The sequence below is a fragment of the Battus philenor genome, unplaced genomic scaffold (genome assembly GCF_028537555.1).
Source record: "Battus philenor isolate CCGP_79_NKW_IND1 unplaced genomic scaffold, ilBatPhil1.0.hap1 SCAF_7, whole genome shotgun sequence".
Classification (NCBI taxonomy): domain Eukaryota; kingdom Metazoa; phylum Arthropoda; class Insecta; order Lepidoptera; family Papilionidae; genus Battus; species Battus philenor.
In genome coordinates this window covers 10,893,753-10,919,408 of record NW_027181737.1, presented here as the reverse complement: position 1 = coordinate 10,919,408, position 25,656 = coordinate 10,893,753, and the positions used below count along the sequence as shown (strand labels likewise).

Below are 25,656 nucleotides of genomic sequence, written 5' to 3'. Positions count from 1 at the left end.
CATCGTATGCCACGCTTCAAAGATTTTTGAAATTTATTCCATAAATAAAGGCGATAGTTTACAATACCTAAATACAGTAATTTTTCACACTTGGTTTTTTCTCACTTGTATTTTAAAATGGATTGCATTATTCAATACAAATACGTCTACAATGAGTTTTCTAAGCGTGCGAAAATTGTACATGGATAGCCAGATTCATAATTGCAGGAAAAAAAACTGAGCAGCGTGCTAATTAAAAATGAAGTTAACACTTTTTTATATTTTCCGTCACGTAATTTCTTATAGAAATACTTCAGTTTAAAATGTCTGATTAAAATTTTTCACGCGACGTTCAACAGAGGTTTGCTTTAAAAAGGAACGATTCCGTATTAAAATACTTCTCGACCAATCAGTCAAGTGTTGAAAGTCGCAATTAAAACCCGAAATGGCCTCGAAGACAGGAGAAATGTTGCGAAGCGGGAAAAATAAACGTACGCGTTTGCAATTGGGCGCGTCGGCCACCGCCGGGCCGTCGCACACCCGCCACACACGCGCTACTACGGAGAATCAGACGGAATTCTGTAGTCAGCCAACTTTTTCTTCTTTGCGAATGACGAATATTGTTTAAAAGTTGATAGTTTACTCAAAGGCATTTTTTGATTTACTGATGATTGGTGTAAGAACTTTAAAGGGGTGAACATATACTTCATTTGCCGTTAAATAATGTATGTTACGTGCTATCCAAATATCAATGGTTTCAGAAATATATAATATATTAAATAGGGTTAGTAAGAGAAAGCGTTTTTAAAAAAAGAATACTACTTTAGAATTAAATAATCTAATGATACCAACCAGTAGAGCTGAAGTTTGGTCCACTCAGGCACCTTCAAATCGAAATGCTAAACGCGTATATCGAGTGTCAGCCCAAGCCAAGTTCTTCTCTAGGGGGCCCTAGCTCATCAATCTGGTCACAAAAACGACCGAGCGGATAGAGAAGTTAAGAAAGCACCCTCAGCGCCCTTTCCCTTCAAAGAAACTAGAAATGCCAACTGGCAAAAAGCTTTTGCCATTGGCAAAACATAGAAAAGGTATAGAATAGATTGTCGGACTCAGTGTTTTAATCTAAATATAATGTGGATGTTAAAGTGGCAGTAGGCCACTTGGCGTGCGGAACAAATAGTGCCGAGGCTTTAAGGCCAGAATGTTCACCCCAAAGGTAACGAACGATCTTGTAAAGATCGGAAGAGGCCGGATGCCAGCCGCTTCCGATCAGTGCAATAAAAATTTATGGAGGACGCCTAGCAGTGGGCGTCATTAGGCTAAAATCGTGATGACGATGAAGAGAATGAAAATGAAGCGTTTTACCGACAAAAGTTGTATCATTACTTTAACATAAGTGCCACAGACAACTTATCAAAGTAATTAATCATATGGTTAATAAAATTGACAATAGTATATACGCAATTATAATTTCATACATATATCGCATAGAATAATTGTATATTTATATATAATTACAAATTTAGCGACGAACAATAAGATCACTACACACTTAGACACGTGTTCATATTTTAATGCACAAAAGCAACGGATCATATAAAATCAATCGAGTGTTTCTTAAAGGGATTCTAGTGGTTTAAAATTGAAAGAGGTATGTGTTAAACGAACTTGGGTTCAGCAGAATTTAAAAAACAAAAATATTAAAAGATATATTTTCAATTTGATATATGGAATAATGTATGTAATCTATTTCTCAGTTGACCATAGTCCAAAGTATTTGAAGTCGGCAACGAATCTAAAACTAATAATTCAATACACTAGATTTATTTAGGGGGACTGGGAAGTAATGTCGATTTCCTAAGTTAAATTCACAAAACTACATTTTTACGAGTTCTTATTTCTAATCAACGATATATTCACCTGCATTATTAACAACCTTTTGCCATCTAGTACACAAATTTTCATTGCCTGAGCGGTAAAACTCAATCTGTTTTTCTATCGACAGAAACGACATAACTTTCCGGCCCCTCTAATATCTAATTCTCTTTATACAACATAGTATAGATCTGAGTATTATATTTATATCTGCCATATTAGCGGCGAAATTATTAAATTCTGGTCGCATGGCAGCATTTTTTTTTGAAGATTGAAGGTCGTGACCAAGCATGTTCGTCTCCCCTATTTACCTGGCCAAGGCCTGTGTGTCCTGTTTGATCTTTCTGTTTTCTAAAATTTGAAAGAACCTTCCACGATTGGTTGGTACGCTTTTGTAATTGCGTAAGTTTGGCGAATAAGTGATTTTATTATATAGGATTAAAGGATTCACGATAAAATGGTAAAGTCTTGTTTTGCTTAAGTTAAAAATGATGTTATTAAACTGCGTATCTCTAAGAACCCTCGGTAAATTCGTTTTGTGGATCCCTAAATAACCACCCTCGAGGCGACTGTCGAAAATATACGTTTAGTGATGCAAAGACAAAAAGCGGTTACTTTTTGTGATGTCAGTGAATTAGTTCCGCGTAGTTAGTACGTGAAGCTATCGGTCTCGCCGCCGGCGCCTACTGCGCGCAACCCATCCGACCACACTGTTTTAAAATTAATACACGAATGCGTTACCTCACCTTTCAGCACAAAGGAAATACTAAAATTATACATGTATAAGTAAACAAGTTATTCTTAATATCATCGCTGAATGTTTTTAGGTTGAAATCAAAGATAGTGATAAGTGTTTTGTCATAAGTTTTCATCGTCATCATGCCAACCGATAGACGCCTATTGCAAGACAAAGGCCTGAAAGATGAACTGTCTTGCGTTGTCCGTATCTACCGACTTCCCGCGATTAACTCAGTCGTTGCTCCGCCTGGTGAGGAGCCTATCTCGTGCTAGTATTCTGTTGCTCGAACGATGTACCGCGCCCACTGCCACTTAAGACGAGAAATTCTTCGAGCTACATTGGTGACTTTAGTGCATAACTTTCGCATATATTCTTTATGAATAAAAATGCAAATGCTAAGCAAAAAACTTGAGAACGGTGCGGCAAATTGAACGATTTTTGTTCCTATCTTCATTAATTTTAAAGGTTAAAATAGAAGGTTTTTTTCAATAGTATAAATTGTGTAAAAATTAATACATAAAAAACGTAAGAATAGTTGTAAATATACATGAAAAGTCGTATACTACATTATTATTAGAGAGCGTACAAAATACAAAACTTATTTTTACGTTTCATCGTTGCTTACTGTTGTCATTAAATTGATGTATAAAATACAGTAAATACTCATTAAAAAAACTTACATTGTTCCTATTTTTCATTTACTGTATATTTTGCTTTTATTTTACACTTTTTGTTTTAATTCCGTATTTCTTTATGTTCTATTATTTGTTTTGCTTACTTTCAATAAGGATAATGTTTTATAGTATTTAATTTAAATAAGGATGTTGTGCACGTCTGTCATTAATGTATAAACTAGTTTTAGGGTTTGCTGTAACGTTTTTTGTAAATATCTATATACGTCGTTGATGCGCCGTAAAAATAAAAAGAAACAAAAATCATGTTTGTTTTTTCTATTGCACTGCAAGAGGCTTATACATTTAGCGTTTAGTATAAAATAAAATAAATAAAAATTCGAAATTTAATAAACTAGTTCGAATTAACGTATGTGAAAAATCGATGAATATAGCTATACCTAAATAGAAAAAAAAAACATTTTTTTAAAGTTTAACAAACATTTAACAATTAAAAACTAACTATATCGATATAAATAGCAGTGTTGTTTTTGATGAGAGTTCGCGATAAATATAAATACTTGACGCAGTAGTCCAAGTTCGCGGACAGCTGCTACTTCTCGGGATAATTGAAAAAACGATTTATTCACCCGCCAAATTTATCGACATCAACGATTTATATGAAGAGCACGGACTTGGTTATAAGTCTGGTTATGAATGTAACGTTTTAGTTGTTGTTCTGTTTGTTTTACAAATACACAGAGCGGTATATGTGTGAAGGCTTAAAAGGGTTTTAAAGCTCATTTGTCAGTTAAAAACTTCGAGGTTGTTTCACCTCTTTTCGATCTGTTGACACCCTGTGTTATGTGATCAATATGTTGCATTAATTTATTTATTTATATTGGAATGCAACACGCTTATAACTATTATCAATTATCAATAAAGTATTTATTGTTCATGTAAAAATTGATTTTTTGAAACAACGAGTAATGTTTTTATTGGAATAAAAAATATTTTTTGCTCATAATAAGGTAAAACATCTGTAACTTGCTGTCAAATATTTGACGACAATGTTAAATAAATAAAAGATCTCATAGGATGAACATAAACAAAAAAAATCCATAAACCACAAGTATTATTTAAGTCTTTCAATGTATGAAACAGAAAACTAATTTTTGTCGATAAATAAAATGATGTCTGAAATACGTTTAATTTATTAATTTTTCTACTAGACTACGACGGGCCAGTAATTTTTGAAAACCCCAAGCTTTTTAAAATACTGCTCAAAATATCAAAACCTCGAAGTAGTGATAATAGGAAGTATAAGTGTAACAACGGCGTTGTTCATTTAGCAATACATCGAGTCTACAATATCAAACACTTCTTACTATACTTTTTTCCATAGCTCATTCCAAAAACAATTATGGAATACGATAAATTTAAATGTTTCGCGCCCTCGGCACCGAACCCGGTCCAATTAGAATGAAGCCGCGTCGGTATTAAATCTCCAGTGGCTACTACATTACACTAATTCATGCGCGCCCGCCGACTGCCTCGTGGCTGTCGGTCCCGACAAGGACTTTAACAGCTTCTTGATTATCGATATGTTTTACACTGCGAACAGAACACGCCGTCCCTCATAAACATACTCTCTGATATTACAGCGAAACAATCAAGTGTTTACATTGAAATTGTTAATAACATTCTCCAATACACTGCGGAGTATCTGTGAGTTTGAAATATATTTATTCATAGTAATATCCACACAGGACTATAAAAAAACGGCACGTCACTAATAATGCCAGAAGAGTTCAATTTCATAAAAAATTAGATACAGATTGAACTGCCTTTTTATGCATTCTGTCATATGAAATATAAATTACTATTTTACAAAAAATGTTTGCGTTTTTTTTTATTTTTGAATGGTACTATGACATACATTAATGTCAACAGTTTGTTTTTCAAAATGTATTAATTTCAATGTAAATGTCCCTACTATAACAGGGTAACAGCATACACAAGAACAAGGTGACGAGGTATATTCGCGATGCCTTAACGATTTTCAAAACTTTACTCTTACGTTTCTTAGGTTTACAAAGACATATATTATATATTACTAGACATATGGAGATAGTTATATTGTGTGAACAATTTGTTAAATGTACAATTCTGAGCGATGTCATTTTCGGAGGAACCCAAATACTCGTAAAATGTAAAATATTTGGATTTAGGGGAAAGTTTAACAGAGATGTTAAATTGAACTTTGTCAACCAATTGCGGACAATCAAGCTCGCCTCGTTTTAATTTTCTAATACAATAATTTACAGCTATGAACAAAAAAATAACATAAATTTAATAATGTTTTGTAACGGCGAAATTTTACGTTCATAACACCGTCGCATGTACTTTTAATTAATTATAAAAAATAATGAAATTTAATTATACATGGTCAAAATTCAAATTAATTACTTATGAATAACAATTTAAGTGCTCAAGAATAACTACAAGCTTAAATTACGACAAGACAGCTGAAAATAAGCGTATGTCTATCATACAATAATGGGTCTACATTTCCCAAGTGTCCGGTGTACGTAACAGAGGTTTCTAAGAACAATGAAATAATTCAAAGTACAATTGGAATTTCGTTAATGTAATCGTTGCTACCATCGACCGGGAACTCGCTCGTGCGCTCGATCCGAAGAACACCTGCCCTACGACCCTAGTAATTATTCCACCACTTATTATATGATTATAAGACTTTTTTTGGTGCTTTCAATCAAATTACACCTTGTCCTTAACAATTTATAGAAGTGAGATGTCATAAAAGTTTTTTATATCCCCTTACCAATGCCCTTAATGATAACGGTGTAAAACGGAAATTTAAATTGTCTAAAATTCTAGTTGAAAATGTCCTTGTTATAGAATCATTATTCAGTCAGTTAATAGTGCTCTTTTACTACTGACCAGTGGGAATTGTTATTGCAGCATTAATTTAGCTACATACGAAGATCGTAGCATTAGATTATAAACGCCCATTGACAAAAGGAATGTACTTTCTCAATTGCATACAGGCGTTGTTCTAAATAACCTGTATACGAATAGAAATTTCGAGAATTAAATACGAGTCCTTGTGTGCGGAGTAGAATGGCGTAATATCGTTGCAATTTGAGAGCGGGCCGTCGCCGAGATCACCCAAATGATAACGAAACTGCTCTCATTCTGTATCTGAAGTCATGAAAACGTTCGGCTTTGCGGTGAAGCGCATCGATGGTGTGATAGGCAGCCATAAATAAATAATTAGACGGTGCAGAGGAGGTGGTGTCCGCGGGGCGGGCGGGGGATATTCTCGGATAGTTCTCAGATAGTATCTCTCGCAACCGTGCTTTGTGTCAAACGTCAGATGCTTATCTCTAAGATGTTTACAGATGTACCGGAGGGGTAACGGCCCAAACTCTCTCGCGGACCCAGTCGACCGAACTAGTCTAATGTACTCTATAGAGTACAACGCAATTACATTTAATTCTAACACGCAGTCGAGGCAATACTATTTCACCACCAATTTATATTATTTTAAGTTCATTTTCTCTATTTTCTTCATTCTGTAATCATTTAAAATGCTAACTAACATTATTACATAATCGCGATGAAAAACGAACACAATATTTGCTTTACTAAAAAAAATTATTTGTTCTTAAAATTATGACAAAACAATTATGTGTATAAATAAAAAAAAATTGTGCTTTCATGATGTATTTCTATGAATTGCCGAGATTATTTCTGAACGCCCGTAGATCACTGTAGATGGCGCTGATTAGGTGGCGGTTTGCCAGATCAGTGATTTACATTCTGATGTTCATGCCATCATTATTCAATTACTCTATCTTGACTATATATCTTGGTCTTGTTCAAAATTGCAATAAATGTATATTTTTATAATTTTTCATATTTGTTATAAAATTTTATTTCTCTTATAAAATTAAACAAAAAAAAACTTACATATATTTTAGCAACCTATTTTTATTAGTAAAATGTTTTATAATTATTATCATCTTAAATAATTTTACCTACTCGCATGTTAATACAGATATAATATTCAAATTTAATATTTAAATTTGTTAGCTGTTCTATGAGTCTATTTGTAATAACGTTCGAAAATATACAAAAACGCATCATTCTTTTGTTCTATAATCAAATTGACATGGGAAGATCTTGAGATTATAAATCGTTTTAACTCTAGTATTAATGAAATCGAGTGGTTTGAGAGTGGGTTATATTATAAACCCTAGTTATACGAAACAGGTATTGGAAACAGACCTCGAATATTGGAAATATAGATATCGATGTTTACAAATCGCCATCGGCAATGACAAAAGCTCTCGACAATAGCCATTGCGAAAATCTCGCTTACGCTGCGAGCGACCTAGCGCGGTAATTGTTTTGTAGAAGGACAGTCTTATCACCCCCGACGATCGCCCGGCTGACGTGCAGCTGCCATTTTGTTCTTTTTTTAACTTAAAAATCAAAATGAAAAATGTACTTTCTATAACTCGTGCGCTGATTGGTTAATTTTTTTTTACAAATTAGCAAAGACTACCTTAAAACTCTAATAAAGTTTTTAAAAAAATATTCATTGTTTTAAAATAACAAAAAAATTATTTATTAAAAGGTAAGTATATTGTTAGATAACATATAATTTATAACAAGACAATATATAACAAAGCGTAATACTATTTTCACGATTTTTTTAAAACGGCAATTAAATAATAAGTATATGAAAACAAGTTAATAATTATCATATAAATTTTAAACTGCTTTTCTGGGTTGATAACTTTTTACAAAGTACAAAAGTTTCACAAGATACATTACGAATACAATAAATCAGCTGGGAATCGTTCACAAATAAAAGAGAGTCTCATGAATAAAAACATCCTATTTAGCGCTACACTCACCATGTTTTCGGACCAACCGAAATGTGTTTATTCACACGAGGCACCCGAAATGAAACTCTCAAGCATTTTGCCAAGTGCCTTAATTGTTTACTGAATTTATTGGACATATTACTGTTAGTCGATGCGACTCAGCTCTACGCAAACGCATTTCCGGTCGAACGCTGCCGGGAAAAAGCCATTTAAAACAAAAAAGAAAAAAAATGGTAACGCGCCGCGCGCCGCGCTCGGACACTTCCGGTGGGCGCCATTTTTTCTGTATTGCCAACAGATAAAATCTTTCCGGCCTACTGCGCGGACGCCCACTTTTATTTTATTTATAATGATTTCGGCTAACTGAAACATTTGGAACCAACGTATTATATTGTAAATAAAAATTACATAAACGGATTGTAAAGCTCATTCAATTATAATAAAAAATGTAAAACAAACGTTCCGTAGCTGGTTAAAATTTTTCACCCGGAAATAATATTATGGCTAACAATAATTAGTAAGGCAGGGGACATTTTACATTGGCACAAAATTCAACGGTCGAACTTATGTAAATTGCATCGTTGTTCAATGTTGAATATTCAAATTGATGTCATTATAACATTCGACCAAACGTAGCGGCCGTTTGGCCACCAGCCAGTGCATGTAATGTAATGAGTAAATTAACCGCGATTTTTAGATGCTATATATCGTCATCATTTATTAAATAAATTTTAAATATAAACGGTTAATAATATTACTTTTACTTTAATGATTTTATTACTGTTACTTCCATTTTAAAACATATTCACGCAAAAATACAAAAGAAAAACATTGTAATAAAAATTAGAAATTCTGCCTAGGTAGAGAAAAAAAATGTTTCGTAGAGCAAACTATAAGTTTTATCGATAAAAGAGCATTAAAATCTATCGCGAAAGAAAAACGGGTGAAAAAACAGTGACTGTCAGAATCCCTCGGATGTTGGCTGAACAAAACAGCACTTTAGACGAAATAAAAAAGAAGACTAGGAGAGCGTTCTCAATTCCAAAATTGAATTGATCGCTCCATTGTATTCCAAATGTATCATTTGAACTGTTATTATGGCCTCTCCCTCTAACGCTCTACGCAGCCCGGTAATCCAATACTTTTGTATGGAAGGCACTTAATGGGCCCAACGGATGCCGAAACGACTTATATTCACTACTAACATATTAAGAGTTTTATTCAGGAAATAATAAGGCGCAGTTCATTGGCTGCCGATCTCGCTGCACTAACTAGTTCATAAGTATTATATTATTTTGTATTAACTAATTTCTATATTTTTGTCTGCGTTTCCGGTCAAGCAAAGTGGACTGTTGACAGGTATTCAAATTATTGAAAGCGATTGCATACGTTTTTTGTCTACAATTGATTCTCATTCGTAATATAAGGTGAGCGGTTAAATTCCATTTGATTCTAGCTATACATTTGCTAATTAAAAGTCTTTCGTAACAAAAGAAATAGAACACTACAAATTATTGCAATCGATTGGTCTTTTTCAAAGTCGCAACCGTACTACCAAAGACACCCTAAATGTGAGTGTCTAGAGGTCGGCCAAGCAGATTTAAGTTGCCCACGGGGAGAGCGATAATAGAAAATCTATTCATAAGTCGCACCTTAATTAACTAAACCATCATTGATTTTTGTTAATGTGTATTAACTTAGCCTAAGTAAGCGGTAGCCTTATCTTAAAGCAATTCCAGAACTAATTTGGAAAATTTTTAAAACAGTTCAAAATAATAGCCAAAATAATTTAAGTAAAGTTTAACTTTTACTTCAAATTTTAAGAATATAATAAACTAAAGATTATATTTATATATATATATATATATATATATATATATATATATATATATATATATATATATATTCTGAAATAACTTAATTATTGTAACCTCAAAATATATCTATTATAAGGCCTAACTTACGATCAAATACAATCAGTAAAATCTACAATCTAATTTGTGTCGAAAATATTATAATTTTCCTTGTGACATTTAGATATATTTCTCTATTCAAAAAGCGTAAAACAAGGTTAACACATTTTAAACGATTCATAACATAGATTTGTCTTATACCTTATGTCTAAAACGTCTACATAGGAATATATTTTGTTACGCAAAAATAATTAATATATTACTCAATAAACCAAGTTGGAATATTAATATTGCGCAGATCATTTCAGCGTGATCGGATGCATTCAAGTAAAAAAAAAAACAATAAACAATAGAAGCGGTCGCAAAAAGTTATTACCGACTCATCGATAGATGATGGAGGAACGTAACATAAAAAAAAGGGAAATACAAACCACAAAAACTTAATCGCGTTTAACGCGAAGGAAGTACCGAATAAACGAGCGTGATAAATTAAATAAACAAATTTATAAAAAGCAATACGTGCAAGCTGACGGGGGTCTTTGTTAGGGTATATTGCGGTCGCCAGGTACGGCCCTGGATTCGAGCCCACGCACCTACGGTAATCCTATTACTCGGCTATTGTAAATGGCCAAATAAATAATTTATTTTCGATACTATTCAATACCAATTGGGTTCGGCTCTGCCTGGAGCGATTATTAATTGTTGAAGAATTGCTTTATCATTCCAACGATACATTTCTATGGTGATTTAAGACAACTGGGTAACTGCACGATTTAAACTCAATTCGTTTAAATTAATGATTAAAAACTTATTTTATAACTTGTACGCCGACAAGTTAATTTTATTAATAATTTCATTTTTTTTATTTTAAATAAGTTATTATTACCTAATCGACACGAAGAATCATTTCAAATAATGTCATCTCTACTTATTATAACCTAAAGTAATTATTTTTGTGATTTAACCTTTCTAGTATTTTACAGTACATGTACTTGCTTTGCAATAAAAGAATAATAAACATTAGCCGCGATCCTGTAGCAACTCTATGGACCTCTTACGGCTTAAATGATGATGATTATGATAGTATAAGTAAGTATAAGAGATTCAATGCCACACTTAAATGTGTATGCGTTGACTTTTTTACAGTATAAAAAGAAAAGTATGAGGAATATGCTTGAGTATAATAATATAACGCGGCACCATTGCAACGTCCGTTCTGTTTTATTTTGTATAGTTGAAATTGTTTTATTAAATTCATTCGCATTCCAACAGAGTCGAAACCGTTCCCATATCAATCAAAGACAAACAAACTATCACAAAGTACCAATAAAATATTTTTATTAAAAACAATAATACAAAAGGCTACAAGGACCAAAAGAACAAGATCCTTGTCGGTCTCGCGTTGTGTACTCTATGAGGGCAATTTAAGCGTGCACAGCAAACAATACTATAGAACCTTTAAGAGGTATATTGTGAGTAAACACACTCGAGTGCTTTTTTCTTTATACAACGTTGCACTCATTTTGATACTTTGGTCTTTTTTCAAGTAAACATTTCTTATTACTAAAACACATAATCACAATTGCTTGTATTTTTATTAGTTCAATGATGTATAGTTTACTAGCGCATTAATTCTAGCGGTTAATGTTTTACGTACATACATTTATTAACAAAATTTAACATCCGTTACTCTTCCATTTATAAACAAGTAGATATATATCGACAAATATATCTTTAATCCACTGGCATGATAAAATTAATATTATAATATTAAAAAATTAATGACCAGGTCTTTATTTTTTATTTTATTAAAAATATAGATTATTCATGTTATTCCTTAATGAGAACATTGAATTTTCGTATATAATATTCAATATATGCTGTGAATCTATTATTCATGGAAAGCTACGTATCAAGATCATGGGGTCGCGTGCAGAAGGTTGACGTCGGTGAATCACAATGGGCTCGTGCGTTATTGTATGAATTGCGTTTTTTGCGTGAAATCGATCACGATGTATCCGCTTTGAATCCCGCCAAATTATAACAATGTATACGGAATCTTATAAAAAAATATGACACATTATTAGGCATAATTTTATCTTAGTGGCGATATTTACGGCACATTCGTTTTATTAGTATTCCGTAATACGCTTTTGGTAAAGAAAATTTTGAACGATTTTATAGAAAATATTAAATTGTGATCGGTCGTGATTTTATTATCGTTAATAAAACTGAAATTCAATTTCCTCTCCTTTACAATGTCCTCGGACTGCTGCCATGCAAAACATGTAGCAGTAGCAAACATGTAACTTAATACAAAGAAATAAATAAATATGTATAAAGAGGCGGGTAAGTTTTTCGACAAGGCTACCGCCGTACTCCCTTATTGTGCTCCTGCCATTATACCATCGACGGGCAGAGCAGCGGGCACACCCTTCGAACTATTGTCGCAGCTTCCGAATAATTAGACCAAACAACATTGTTGCCTCGATACTTTGAACGGCAATAAAGTATACATTTCAGAATAAAAAAACCCTCAAGTATCCTCTGCGAAGGGTCTGTTAATTTCTGTCATTGTGAGCTACCGTTCCGTCACGTTTGTTCTTTTACGAATGTATCGCTGACTGAGATTGCATAAGGCTATTGTCGATCGCTTTTTCATATCGGGGCTGCAAGAGCCGTGAGAAATTGCAGCCTGTTTTAGGGTCGAGTTGTTTCAAGTGCTTTTTATTACTAACATTTGCTACTGTGCTAAATAAGTTGTTAGTACTAAAGAAACACAGGGGACTTCTTTGCAAGATTGAGTCAAGAAGATCTCTAAACGAACGAAAGTAATAGACATAGCGCACCGAATTAGCAAATTTTGGCCTTAAGATTATGAAGTGGAGACCATGGACCAACAATTGCATTGTGGGGCGTCCAATCACATAGTGGACAGACGATCTTGAAGACGATAGAAGGAGGTTGCTTCTACCCGGCCCTGATAGAAATCTATGGGAAAAGCCAGCAGACGTCGAAAGAAAAGACGAAAGAAAAACGTTTAAAAAATATTTTTCTGGTATTCCAGAATGTACTAATTATAAACAAAAATTCCTCAAGAGTTTTGTTATTACTAACCTGAATTTAAACATCACTTAAACTTTACATTTATTGTTGTAACAATAAATCACACCGCGATTAAATCGCCAAAATCAACTCACTTGGGACGATCTTCGGGTGTTATGACACATTAACTGACGTTAGGGGTGTGGCGGCTGAGTTATCTTTCAGCAATATATGTCTAATCATCGCTAGGGAACCCGTCCCACGAGGATGCCCGTTTACATAGACGAGGGACAACAGAAGACAATTTTCTTTACCAAAGTTTTATTCAACAAATTCTTTTAATTACGCGTAATATCCAACGATGCTGCAATATCTTTAAAAGAATTTTAAATTTGGCTTATCTTAAATCTTTACATTTAAACATTTACGCTCATGAAAATAATCAGATCATCGACATGACTTTTAACGATTGTAAATCGTATAAAAATTTGTAGTGTGTGTAAATTTTGCCATTAACGGATGTATAAGATTATATTTTAATCACGTTATTAAACAGTCTGCGCACACATGAAGTTTATTTTAAATAATTTTATGCAGCGCTTAAGTTATTATTGAGAAATTTGTATTTTAAATATTTATTACCCCATAAATTAACTATCAATTACAAGTGTAGTAGACTATATCTGGTGCCGCATTTGAAAGAGTAAATCTGCGATGAAAGATCTCCAGAGGAAAAAATAATGTTTCCACATTTTTGCTAATTAGCGGAAACATTTTTTTCATTTTTCATTTTTTTTTTTAGAGGTAGAAACCTCTATGCAAATGAAATATCTAACTTCCTTTTAACCCTTACTAGAAAAGCTTAAAAACCGTATAGACAAGTCCACTGCGCAAATTGAAGTAGAAGTAGCAGCTAAAGTGCGCAGAACAGTAAAGGCCTTAAGTTCGTACAGTGCAGACCACGGACCGGTAAGTATAGGGTGGGATGTCCACCTTCAAAGTAGATAGACGACCTTGTAAAGGTCCTGGGAAACCGCAGCTTCTTCCATCCGGTCCTATTTTGTATTTTGATTGTAAAAGTGTAGCTGTCTTATTTCGTGTTTTTACTCTGGTGCAATCACCATACGAAACGCAACGATAGTCTACTATTACTGCTGTCCAGCTTTTAATTTGTTTTATTATACCTAAAGATCTTGATTCTGGTTGGCTTCTACCCTCGGAATAATTATTCATATTTTTTGTTTATTTGACGGCGCCCTGTCTTTAATTGTGGACAGTAGGAAATCTATCGTTGATATACAATAAAGGGCACTGCTCTACGTAAAAAGTGCTGTTCAAGTGCGTATGTTTACTTACGTTATGTAGTTTGTAGTAAAGGCCGCAGGCGTTGCAAACGGGCTCGCCGTTCTGGTTGCGTCGCCACAACGTGGTGGTGGTGGTCTTACAGTTGGCGCACGAAGTTCCCGCCCGTCGGGCTGCGCTCTGTAGCGACTGCAAACAAACATATCACATTAGACCGATATTCATAAAGACTTAGAAGTACATTACTACACATGTAGTAGGTACATTGTCGAAAGATAGCGACTTTACTCACTTTTTTATATTAAGACAACGACATATCCGAGTGATTGGTTATAGGTGTAAAAGGATTAGAGAAATAATGTATAGCTCATTTTTCAACAAATAACTTTAAAGTTTTTACACCTCTTTTAAACCAACCAGTATAAACTGATAATTTTGAAATAGGTAATTTTAATTTATTTTCTGTAGTGGAAAGCGCCAGACGTTAATTTCTTGGAAAATAAGTGTGCGGGAATAATAATTAGTTTTAATAAATAATAATCCAAAACTTGAATTTAATTCTAAAACCATTTATTTTTGAATACATTTGGCCGTACTTTATTTGGCGCAAACGAGCTATACATTCACTCCTGTAAAGCTTACACACCTATAACCAATCACCGTTTATAATTTCATTGGTTTTACACAACACTGTAGAATTTTTAATTTTTGTCTAAATATAGCATACTCAACCTTGTCTAAAATTATGTTAGCTAGTCTTAAACTACAGGTGAAAATACTATAAACGAACATCAAAAATTATTTAAGAACAATAAAAGCAACATCACACAAAATTAAATCCGAACAAGATAATAAAAGACAATGACGAGTTGTGAATATTGTTTTTGTTTTTTGGTTTCGGTTGATCATTGTTGCTCTTTCAAAACAGAGTTTGTGAAGGCATGGCGCAGATAACACTTAGTCTAAACCTTGTTTTTGGTAGCAAAGTTTGAAAACTCTTTCTCTAGTTATCATATTTTGGAATAAGACCTGGTACTACAAAAAGTGAGACTTCACAGAATTTATTTTGGAACCCAATATTAAAAATTGACTGTAGAATGAAATAAATCCTATTGTATTCAAGTAGATAATTTGTATAAGAATTGGCATAATTTAAAAAAAACATACCTATTATTATAGTTAAAATCCTAATATTCAATATATAGTTATTTCCCTTTGCTACTTATTCATTTCGCTCGATTTCATGATTCCAAAAATATATTGCTGATTATCATCTTCTATATCACTGGGCTTATTTATTTTCTCCTACCGGCATCTTCATCCACCGTAATATCCTACCGATATCAATATATTAGTATTTATCACATAAATAGAACCTTAACGAATTCCACGTCTTTACTTTTTCTTTTTTCTTTATTTACACACATATATAAACTTATAAATTAAAAATTAAAAAAGTGTAAATTATTATTTTTCATTAACATACAATAAAAATATGTGTATGCAACGGAAATATGTTGTTACTGAAAATATAATAAAAACGAAAAGGAACGCCACATTCTAAACGAAAGGCATAATCTTATATATAAAATTAGCTTTATGACTAACTCATTAAACCTTTATAGCATGTATAAAATCTTTGAAACTGTCTGTAAAAACTTAGGTATATCGTTAAATAATTATTAAATTTTAAATTATAAATATAAGCATGATATCACTATTACTACTTCAATGACGATAATTAAATTTTAAAATTATGTGATTTCAAAAATCATGTTATAAACAGTAATATCCTTTGTTCAATCTAGATGGCGCTAGCTGCACGATAATGCGTCGAAAAATGTTATTAACGTTACTTTACGATATTTGTACAGGAAAATTGTCGTGTACTTAACACAATCAAATTCTATGACTATAAATCTCTTAAATTAAATTGTAATTGTATACGAGGTGTTTTAAAACTATACATAAATAGGTCAATTATTGTAAAATGAAAAGCTTATGCCATAGTTTTGTAATATATCAATATAAGACATCACAGATAAAACTCTCTATAGAAATTTTAGTCATTTATTAGTTTACTCGACAAGTTTTTTTTATATTAAACGAATACTTTATAACTTAATGTGAAACGTTTATTGAAACGCTTAAAAAAATACTGCCTCCCGATTTAATTGAATTAAAAAAAAAACATTTTTATTTCAAAATCTTATCTTTTATTCCCAGGAAAAATTAATCTATCAACGACGACATATAGTTTCCAAACGGTCTCGTACAGATACATATTTATCGCCGTTGATTGATTTTACAAGCAAAAATAGGTAGCAAAAGAAGTAGAACTCAATGAAACTTGGTAAAACAATCACGTTAGTACAAAACTGAATCGGCAAAACGATGCGACAGACAAAAAGCGAACATCGGGGCATCGGGGCGAAAAAGCGAAGTAGCTATCGTCGGCCCCTCTTACGCACCTGCCCATTACCACCCGTCAATCAAACAAAAAACATCCCAGGCATGCGGTGGCCGTTTTATACAGTCCACAAAAGTGCCTCACTCAATTAAAAATGCATTCGTCCTAACCCGAAGCGAGAAAAAAGAAAACGGCCGCGCAATCGCGCTCATAATAAATCCATTAATTTGTCATGTCATTTATCGACGGGATAGTATCGAGTCTTTAACGTTAGGCGAATTATTCGGCAGCCTTTGTGATCGACTCTCCGCAACTAGAGTCGAGCTAGCGGAGACCATCGTGACCGTGCCGCTGCGTTGTCAGCTTTAATATCATAAGTGACTCGCCCGTGCCCGCCAAAAGTACCATCGTGCACAAAAGCATCTTTATTTTATTTAAAACTTAAATCAATTTATTGACACTGTCATGGGACAGTATTCGAATCGATATTGAAAATAAGGAAATCCGCAGAAGAAAACAATTCAAAGAATTGCTTGTTTGAAGTTACATCGCTCGTGCAACTAACGGGCGTTGGAGGCGGAAGATTTTCTTATGGCACAAGTATTGATTAGATTTCTCACTCATTATCGTCACAAGTAGCCAATTAAGATCAGCTTGGCTGGAGGGGTTACCTCGAGACGCTAGGATCATAGCTAGTATATATAACATAGTATATTCATTTGAAACAAGATAACTGCCAATACACTACAATAGCAAATTGTAATTTAGCAAAGAACTGTAAAGTGCATTAAAAAACCTGTTTCTAGAATAAAGCAATAAAGTGAACTTTTTAAAATGATTTGTACTCAAATGTACCTGTACATTGTAATACCTAAATATTAAATGGTTCGCGTGTGTATTCGCCGCGTCATGGCAGCTCCTTTGTGCCAGAACAAGATTAGAGCTCGCCATATTGGCTAAGGCAACGGACAACACTTTTTCTCCTGACTGTCACGGATTTTACTTCACTTCAGTTCTAACCGTGATTTTAAAAAATATATCCAGTTTTATCACCAAATAATACGTTTTATGTTTAAATCTGCTACATCTGAACAAAACGTTACAAAAAAATAAATAAAAGGGATCACGGAAACGATTAATCCGAATGCGATCCACGGCGAAGTCCGAATTTTATGAGTCAATTACGCGAAACCAATTTTATAATCTGCAGATAAGATTTTCTCATCAAGCTTTTACGGGCGCTGCATCACACGGGAGTCCCGAGGGAGACCAGCGCCTAAATCGAGGGGTCCGGGCTAAGCCGATTACAGAAGTCAACCATCAGTGGGGGCGTTTTTATTTCCACGAAAAAACGACTGTTTACTCGTAATTTTATGACCGAATTACTTTCGCTCTTCAAACACTGAAATGGGTGGAAAAAGTCGTAAATTTTACGAGCGAAATTATTCTTTACTCGGGTCGCTCGTAGCGCGAGATTTGTGAAAGCTTCGTAAGTTATGTCATGCTCTACTCAAATACCAATACGTGAGCCGGGATGCCAGGCGCGGGCACTTGTCCCGCCGGATTTTATTAATTGTTGTACCCGCCTCACTGTCAGCTGCATTCCTCGCGGCGGTCGCCGCTGAGATAAAGAGCACGAACAAACAACTAGACAAAATTCAGTACATATTGTTATCGTAGTACTCTAATTTTCAGTGTAGTGTAAACTCAAAGGAGCGGGCGCTGCGACAACATCAAGGGCCGCCTTTGTACTGCGACAGGAACAAAAACAAGCCTTTGTTGTGAGTTTGGACGGATATATAATCAGCAAAGCATAATGGAACGATGCTGCCCGTAGAAGTGGACAGGCTTTCTTCCATAACCATCAAAGTTCTTGTAAATATCTTTATAATCGTTTAACTAGCCGAATAAAAAAGCCCACTGTAAACGAACATAACGTAAATATTACATACTACTACTGAATTGAAATTATTAGCTTGAAAAAAGAAATTTGTCAATTATTTTATGGTGTATTAATATCTACATAACTCATATTGATGTTTACCTTTCTAAGCTATGACCGTCGACAAATAGCCAAATCGATTCTTCGCGTTCTGCTGACCAAAGCCAAATTATATTACTGGCTTATACAAAAATCTACGTATATTGTACAAAAGAGTTAATAGAAAACATATTATGATTTTGCATGATACAATTCACATTCTGTTTTGCGAGAATTGTAATTAAATTTCAAATTAGAGTTTAACAAGAGAAATTGATTAAACGTACTCATTGAACACGTAGTCTGTTCACTGTCGCAACTTAAAGGGATTATTTTCGCCCTACGTCCCTCAAACTTAACTAATTCAATGAGCCACCCGCATTAAAAACATATTTCCATAAAGAGCGGGCCCTCCCAACCTCCTCGCGATCCAATCAGCCTTATCTCTCCCGACCCTAACGCAAACACCTCCTAATCAAATCAAATCACAGCCTCCGTCTTGCCTAATCTATCCACCTATCTACACTCAAACATAAAATTATATTACAAAAAGGGATGTTACCTACAACCCCTCATATATTTGCTAACACAAGCAAAATTTAACCCATCGGAAGCGTCCCTTCATGCTGCATACCAATATAACTTCGTACCCAGAAAATACACCTATTCGCCGTCGCACACACACACGCTCGAGTCAACCATTCACATTACCACACACACACAAACCCGCATATCAGCATATCTACGCCATCTAGATCCCACTATGAGAACCCCCAAGAGGGAGGCAATCCATTTACCAGTGATCTCCGCGCACGGAAATTTCCTTCTTGTGTGATAGCATTAGAGATGACAATCGGGCGGCAGCAGTGCTGTTTTAAAGGTTTACACGGCCCCTAGCAGTGAAAGCGCGGAATCGATGTAGCCTTTACCCCTCACCCCTCGCCAGTTTTTCCGGCGCTCTGTCTTTATCTGACCGGGGCGATTAGATAAAGAGAGATATAGCGTGAAAATAAAGATTTTCATCGTGTTCACTCACACCATCAGAGTTTGTACTGTATCTACAGCAATACGGCGGTTGTATAGTGGCTGTTGTGTAGGCATAAACGGTATGTACCCGAGGACTCTTATAATAGAGGGGTCGACAGAACTTCGGCTTTGTCGGGGGTGGCTCTTGAAGCTGAACTAAGTTTGTAATTTATATAGCTGTTTCAACACTACACCAGAATACAATCTGATAAACATTAGCTTGTTTATGAGTATATTCTATATTAATAGCGTAACTTATTTTACCGTTAATCGGTTAGAAGGCTTAATATCTGAATTAAAAAGAATTATCGTAATGTATAATTATTGCCTAGAATGCTGTAACATAACATAAGGCTATTCCGAAACTGATAAAACGAAGAATGGATCTCGTAATTTGTTACATTTTCACACGAAGATTTAAAGCTGCTAGCGCCCGACTTTCCTATTGGCCGTCGCAATGGTAGCCATGTTGGGAAAATACTAAGCTATTTATTTAAGCACGCTTAAATAAATCAAGACGGAAATCGATCGCTTACTTAACTTTCGACGAAAACCTCATTGCGTTTTTCATTAAACAATTCTCTTTCCTTAATAATACTATAAAACAATCAATATGAATAGTGGGTAATTAGTTATAGATGTAAAAGTTTTAAAGGCGTGAATGTATGGTTCATTTTACAGCAAAATGCTTTAAAGCTTTTACACGTATTTTCAATGACCGTTTATGAAGTAATTACTCAGAAATATGTAAGATTAATTTATTGTTCAAAATGCGACAGACCACTAACTTCTGGCAATACAAAATTTGTAGGGACAGACAGTAAAAAAATAATTAATTTTAATATAGTAGTAATCCAAATTGTAAATTCTATTTTTACGCATGACGTTATTTATTATTTCTGACACCTTGATTAATGAATTAGACTTTGAATAGGATGCACTATAAATTAATTGACAGCAGATAGGCTATACATTAACTCATTTAAAACTACACCTATAACCAGTGACCCTGTATAGTAACTACATAGTTGTGTTTTGCAAGTTTAAAATCGCGTGTAATACGTATTTAAAGTCGGATTCGTATTTGATCAGAACAGAACCGAAATGAATCGAGTCGAACGTGACAAAAGTACAAAGTAAATGACATTCACGAGAGCCCGTGGCCGCTCCTTAAACTGAATCACGTTGTACGCCAACATTTGACTTGCGACTTGTAAAGGTATTAACTGGAGACGTGACCTTTGAGTCGTGCGGCCCTAGACCTTGTAAATAATGCTATCGCGAGATAGCGACCACGTGTTCCACGTTACTAGCGTCTACGCCAATTTAATTGACTAATGTAGGTGCGTGTGTATAAATTTTAGTTCGTCGTTCGCTTCGAGCAGGGTTGCAACTTTAATTGAATTGATAATCTTCATTATTACTTTATGTCGTATTTATATGTTTTATAGAAACTTAAGCTGACAGTGTCAAATGTATAATTTTTTGATAGACATGTTATTCTCGTTGCGATAAGTAGCGCTTGTCGTGCAATTAAGTATATATCGTTTATAATTTCTTTAATTATGTTATAATTAACGCTTATGTTCATTTTAATGTTCTTATGTTTGTATAACTTTGTTCATTTTGTTAAATTGAGCTCACTGAGCGAGCTTTTCTGGAGATAGCAGTTATTACATAGTATTGAAAGAAATTAAAACCAAAACTCTCTGTGAATTAACAACATAGTTATGCGTTACAAAACATATATATAATACAAAAGAAGAAAATGTATTTAGGTTAGAGTGATCTATGGTGATGAATATAAAATTTATTTACAAAAGAACTATCCATTAAGTAGAACGTAAAATATAGAATTAGGTGATTTGCAAAATCTTCAATACCTTTTCGTTTCGTTTTTTTTCATTTTTTGTAATAATCCGAATTCAGTTTTTCTTGATATCAAATAAAGGTTATGTTGTATTCACAATCGACACAATAAAACTTGGTACAATCTCCTGGTTTCTTTATTGCTTTTAAAGACTTAGGGCTCACTTAACCTAACTTTATTACCAACATAACGGTGCTTTAACTAACGATGATGTAACTTAGAATTAGAATCTCTCGTTGCTCTAACCGACAGTCAAATCATGGTCAATTTAGCTAAACTGATCTACCACGAGACAATTTGTTTATAATACTGACTATATTTATTACAAAATATTGAAATTAAGTGCGCGAATGAATTAACTGCTTAATTAGCCTGCTCGTGGAACTAACGCATCGATTTATCACAACTCGCCTATATGCAAAAAGTTGATATTTTAGTTTTTCAGTTATATTGACAGGAAAAGCTGTGATGAATTGGAAAAATTTTTGATAACCGGAGGCCGGTAGCCCAACGCATTTGTACAATCAGGTAAGAACCATGCTCCATACCTCAGTAACCGAAGCAATACACACCGCCAAAGACCGGGTCTAAGTTCACGGACCCTTCCGCTACGTGAGTTCAGTCCCGATGAAGCAATAAAAGTCCTCTGACTAATAGCATCAACATCAACTGAGAGTAAGCAAAGACCGGTACTTAATGCACAACAAACTTTCCAAAATCGGTAACCCTCCACAGTAGTGAGTGATATGAGGTAAGAGGAAATTAAACTTTCTGTTAAAATAGCTAGGGGAGATATGCTGTCTAATATTTTCTTCATCGTTTCGTTTGGTGTCTAAATAGGCAAACCGCTTGCACGAGGAATTTCCAGCGATGGGTACAACAAAGCGCGACTGCTGGCTATAGCGATGGATCGATACGAGCCGCGCTCGGATTGACACGTCAAATCGGCCGCCGAATGAGATAACTATCGACGGGCATCGTAATCGTAATCGACACGCGGCCGTCACGCCAACGTCACGTTGATGATTCATCTCGCGCGAGCTCTAGTTTTCGAAATCTGTACTTATCGACAATTATCTAAATTTATCCTTTTTCGTTACAATTATGGTTTCGTACAGTATTATCATTTCGACATCCATTGCTGGGTATAGGGCACCGCATAAATATCCAAAATAATTTCCGACGAGTTTAACAAGGTCTTCTGTTCTTGTGGATGGACGTCCTACGCTGATTGTGCCTACCGGTCCGCGGTATCCTTCAAAGCTTTAAGGTCTTATCAGCATTCAGTTCTACGTGCTATGAGGCCTGCCCAAAGCCACTTCAACTTGCCAATCCACTATTCATTTCAGTTTTATCAGTTACTTTCTTTCCTTTACGAACCTTTGTATTCGATCTCACATAGAACTCCCGATCATCTCTCTCTATAATCCTTGAGCGACTGTAAGCTTGTCAATGAGACCCCAAGTTAGAGACTACGTTTCAGTGCCGTAATTCATAAAGTTGTAGTAGTCGCAGACCTTTGTCGTTAGGCATTAGGGAATACTGGACGAGAAGATGGATGGTATTTTTCGGAACTCTGCCCAACCATTTTGCACTTATTTAATTTGAATGTTGCCCGAGATTTGTACTACGGATACACTATAACCATACCAGAAATAATATACTATATTCCGATAACAGTACCTGATTATTGCCGTCGCTATTCGGCTCTCTGTCATGTAATGTTTACTAGGAACTATTTATGAATTAAAATAAAGACTAAAGTGTATTATATCCAATTTTGTTATGAATTGTAATTTAAAAAAATCTACTTGAATATGTAAGTTGTTAAGATTAAGAAAAATGTTCATTGGAATCTTCTTTTAGATATGAAGATACCACTGGGATTTTTTACACATTTGACAAAAAAAATATTGACTGCGAATATCGAAGACCGTAACTATGTTATTAAAATTTGGAGTTTAAATTATAAAGTAATAACACTTTTTTAACTACCCGCTTTGATAGAAAAACTATTAGAATTCCAGGCAATTATTTCACACGGACGTTGATGGATGGCGCCACCGTATAATATAAATAAAAGGATGTCGCGTCGACAACACACGCAGCGTTTCCACACGCAAAATTGATTTTTTATTTCAATAAAATAGGTATTTTAAAACGGATAGCTTACAGTATGTTAGTTGTCATAGTGTTTAGTTTACTATACACCATAAAAACTTCTTTATATTTTTAATGTACGTACAGGATGATTAGTATAAAAACTTTAAATGGTTGAATGTACAGGTCATTTGTCAGAAAAAAAGCTTTAAAGCCTGTATAAAGTGATCATTCTGGAATATTTTACATTATTTTTTGCTATTGGAATGCAACAGGCCAACAACTACAGGTACAAAGTGTGCAGGGGCAGATAATAACTAATAATTAACTTTAATATGCAGAGTAATTCCAACTTTTATAACACTGTTTCTACTATATTATCATGAAGTTATTTATCATTTCTTTAACCAACTTTTGGATTGGGTGTACCATAAATTAATTAGGGCGTACTATACATGTGGATTCTTATAAAGTTTTTATACCTATAATCAATCACCCCAGTAGTATAATGGCAATGTTTTGCTATATTATATGGAACTAACGTAACAAAAATAGTAGTTCACTTTATAAACGTGTGTCGTATACGTTGTCATTTATTGACTTTTATTAAAATATCCTGTCAGTATAAAAATATTGTCAAACAATAATGGAGTAAGGACTGATAATCAACGTGTTAAAAACAGTGAAGTGATATAGCAGGGAATATAATGGACACATTTCAAATGCAACAGAATCGACGGGCGCATGCGTGGGCGCAAGATGGATCGCAGCGCGCGTCCAACCGAACCCGTACATCATAGTCTTCACCCGCAAAAACTTGACGGCCCTTGCCAATTATGACCAAGTTTACATTAATTTAGCACAAGGAAGAAAATAAAGTACCAATTAGCGATAAAATGAACAATTTAATTGCAAATCGCGTACCACTCTATAATGGTGTGGCAGCTTACGATACTATTTACGTATTTCTGTTGAAAATGTTGAAACTTTAATTGTTCTTGTTTTTAAAGTAGAATAATTAAACTTCTGGATCAAAACAACTTTTTACAATACAATAATAATTGTTCAATGCGGTTTGCAGCAAAAAGAATCTTTTTAACTTAGCTTACAGTTACACATGGTTAAAACTGATGGTTAGTCTTATTGATGTCAGAATGTATTATAAGGATTTATATTGTTAATTCTATTATTGGTAATTTTCTCTCTACAGACCAATAAAAGTGATTAGATGTTTCTTCACGTAAGAACTACTGTTAAGAACTAATTATAGTTGTAATTAGCGTGCTGCGAAACAATGGCACAAAACATTATTACGATTCTGGTTTAGAAATACTAACCATATGATAATATCTGAAGCTGGTCTAAGCATTTTGTGATTTTATAAATATAATTCTTGTCATCGTTGTCGTTTCAGCCCATAGACGCCCACTGCCAGGCATAGGCCTCTCAAGATATCTATGGCGAGATATATGTACCAAAATCGCCACATTTGGTAGGTGCTTTGAAGGATCCTGCCTATCCTCTGGAAATTTGTTTATGAGTAGTGGCAATCAATCTAATTAATGCACACACAAAAAATGTAAATTATTATCCCGTATGCTGAAAATCGAACTCGCGACCCACGATTGCATGTTTCAGTCCTTACCGCTGGGCTAGCACCGTTATTGCCATCACTATATCTAATTCATCACATTCTGGTATAGAATCAATAGTTGTTGTATTTATGTTAGAATTAATATACAACAGCCTGTTTATGGGCTTGTACAAAGATAAGAAATAAAAATTAGCTTATTATATGTTTCTATATGCTTCATAAAATAAGTAAATCTTTTGTGGGCATCTGTGTACGGTATTATAATATATTGTCATGTAATGCCTCTAAAATA

At 34.2% G+C, this 25,656-nt stretch overlaps 1 protein-coding gene across 3 annotated transcripts in view; it reads right to left on the bottom strand.

The window, feature by feature from the left end:
• LOC137930896 (GATA-binding factor C-like) overlaps positions 1 to 25,656 on the bottom strand; it is a 121,167-nt gene that overhangs the window by 11,972 nt on the left and 83,539 nt on the right. For all 3 annotated transcript variants that reach the window (XM_068774246.1, XM_068774248.1, XM_068774247.1), the window contains one exon: positions 14,438 to 14,572. In XM_068774246.1, coding sequence (XP_068630347.1) covers positions 14,438 to 14,572 — 135 coding nt within the window. The remainder of the gene's footprint in view (positions 1 to 14,437; positions 14,573 to 25,656) is intronic.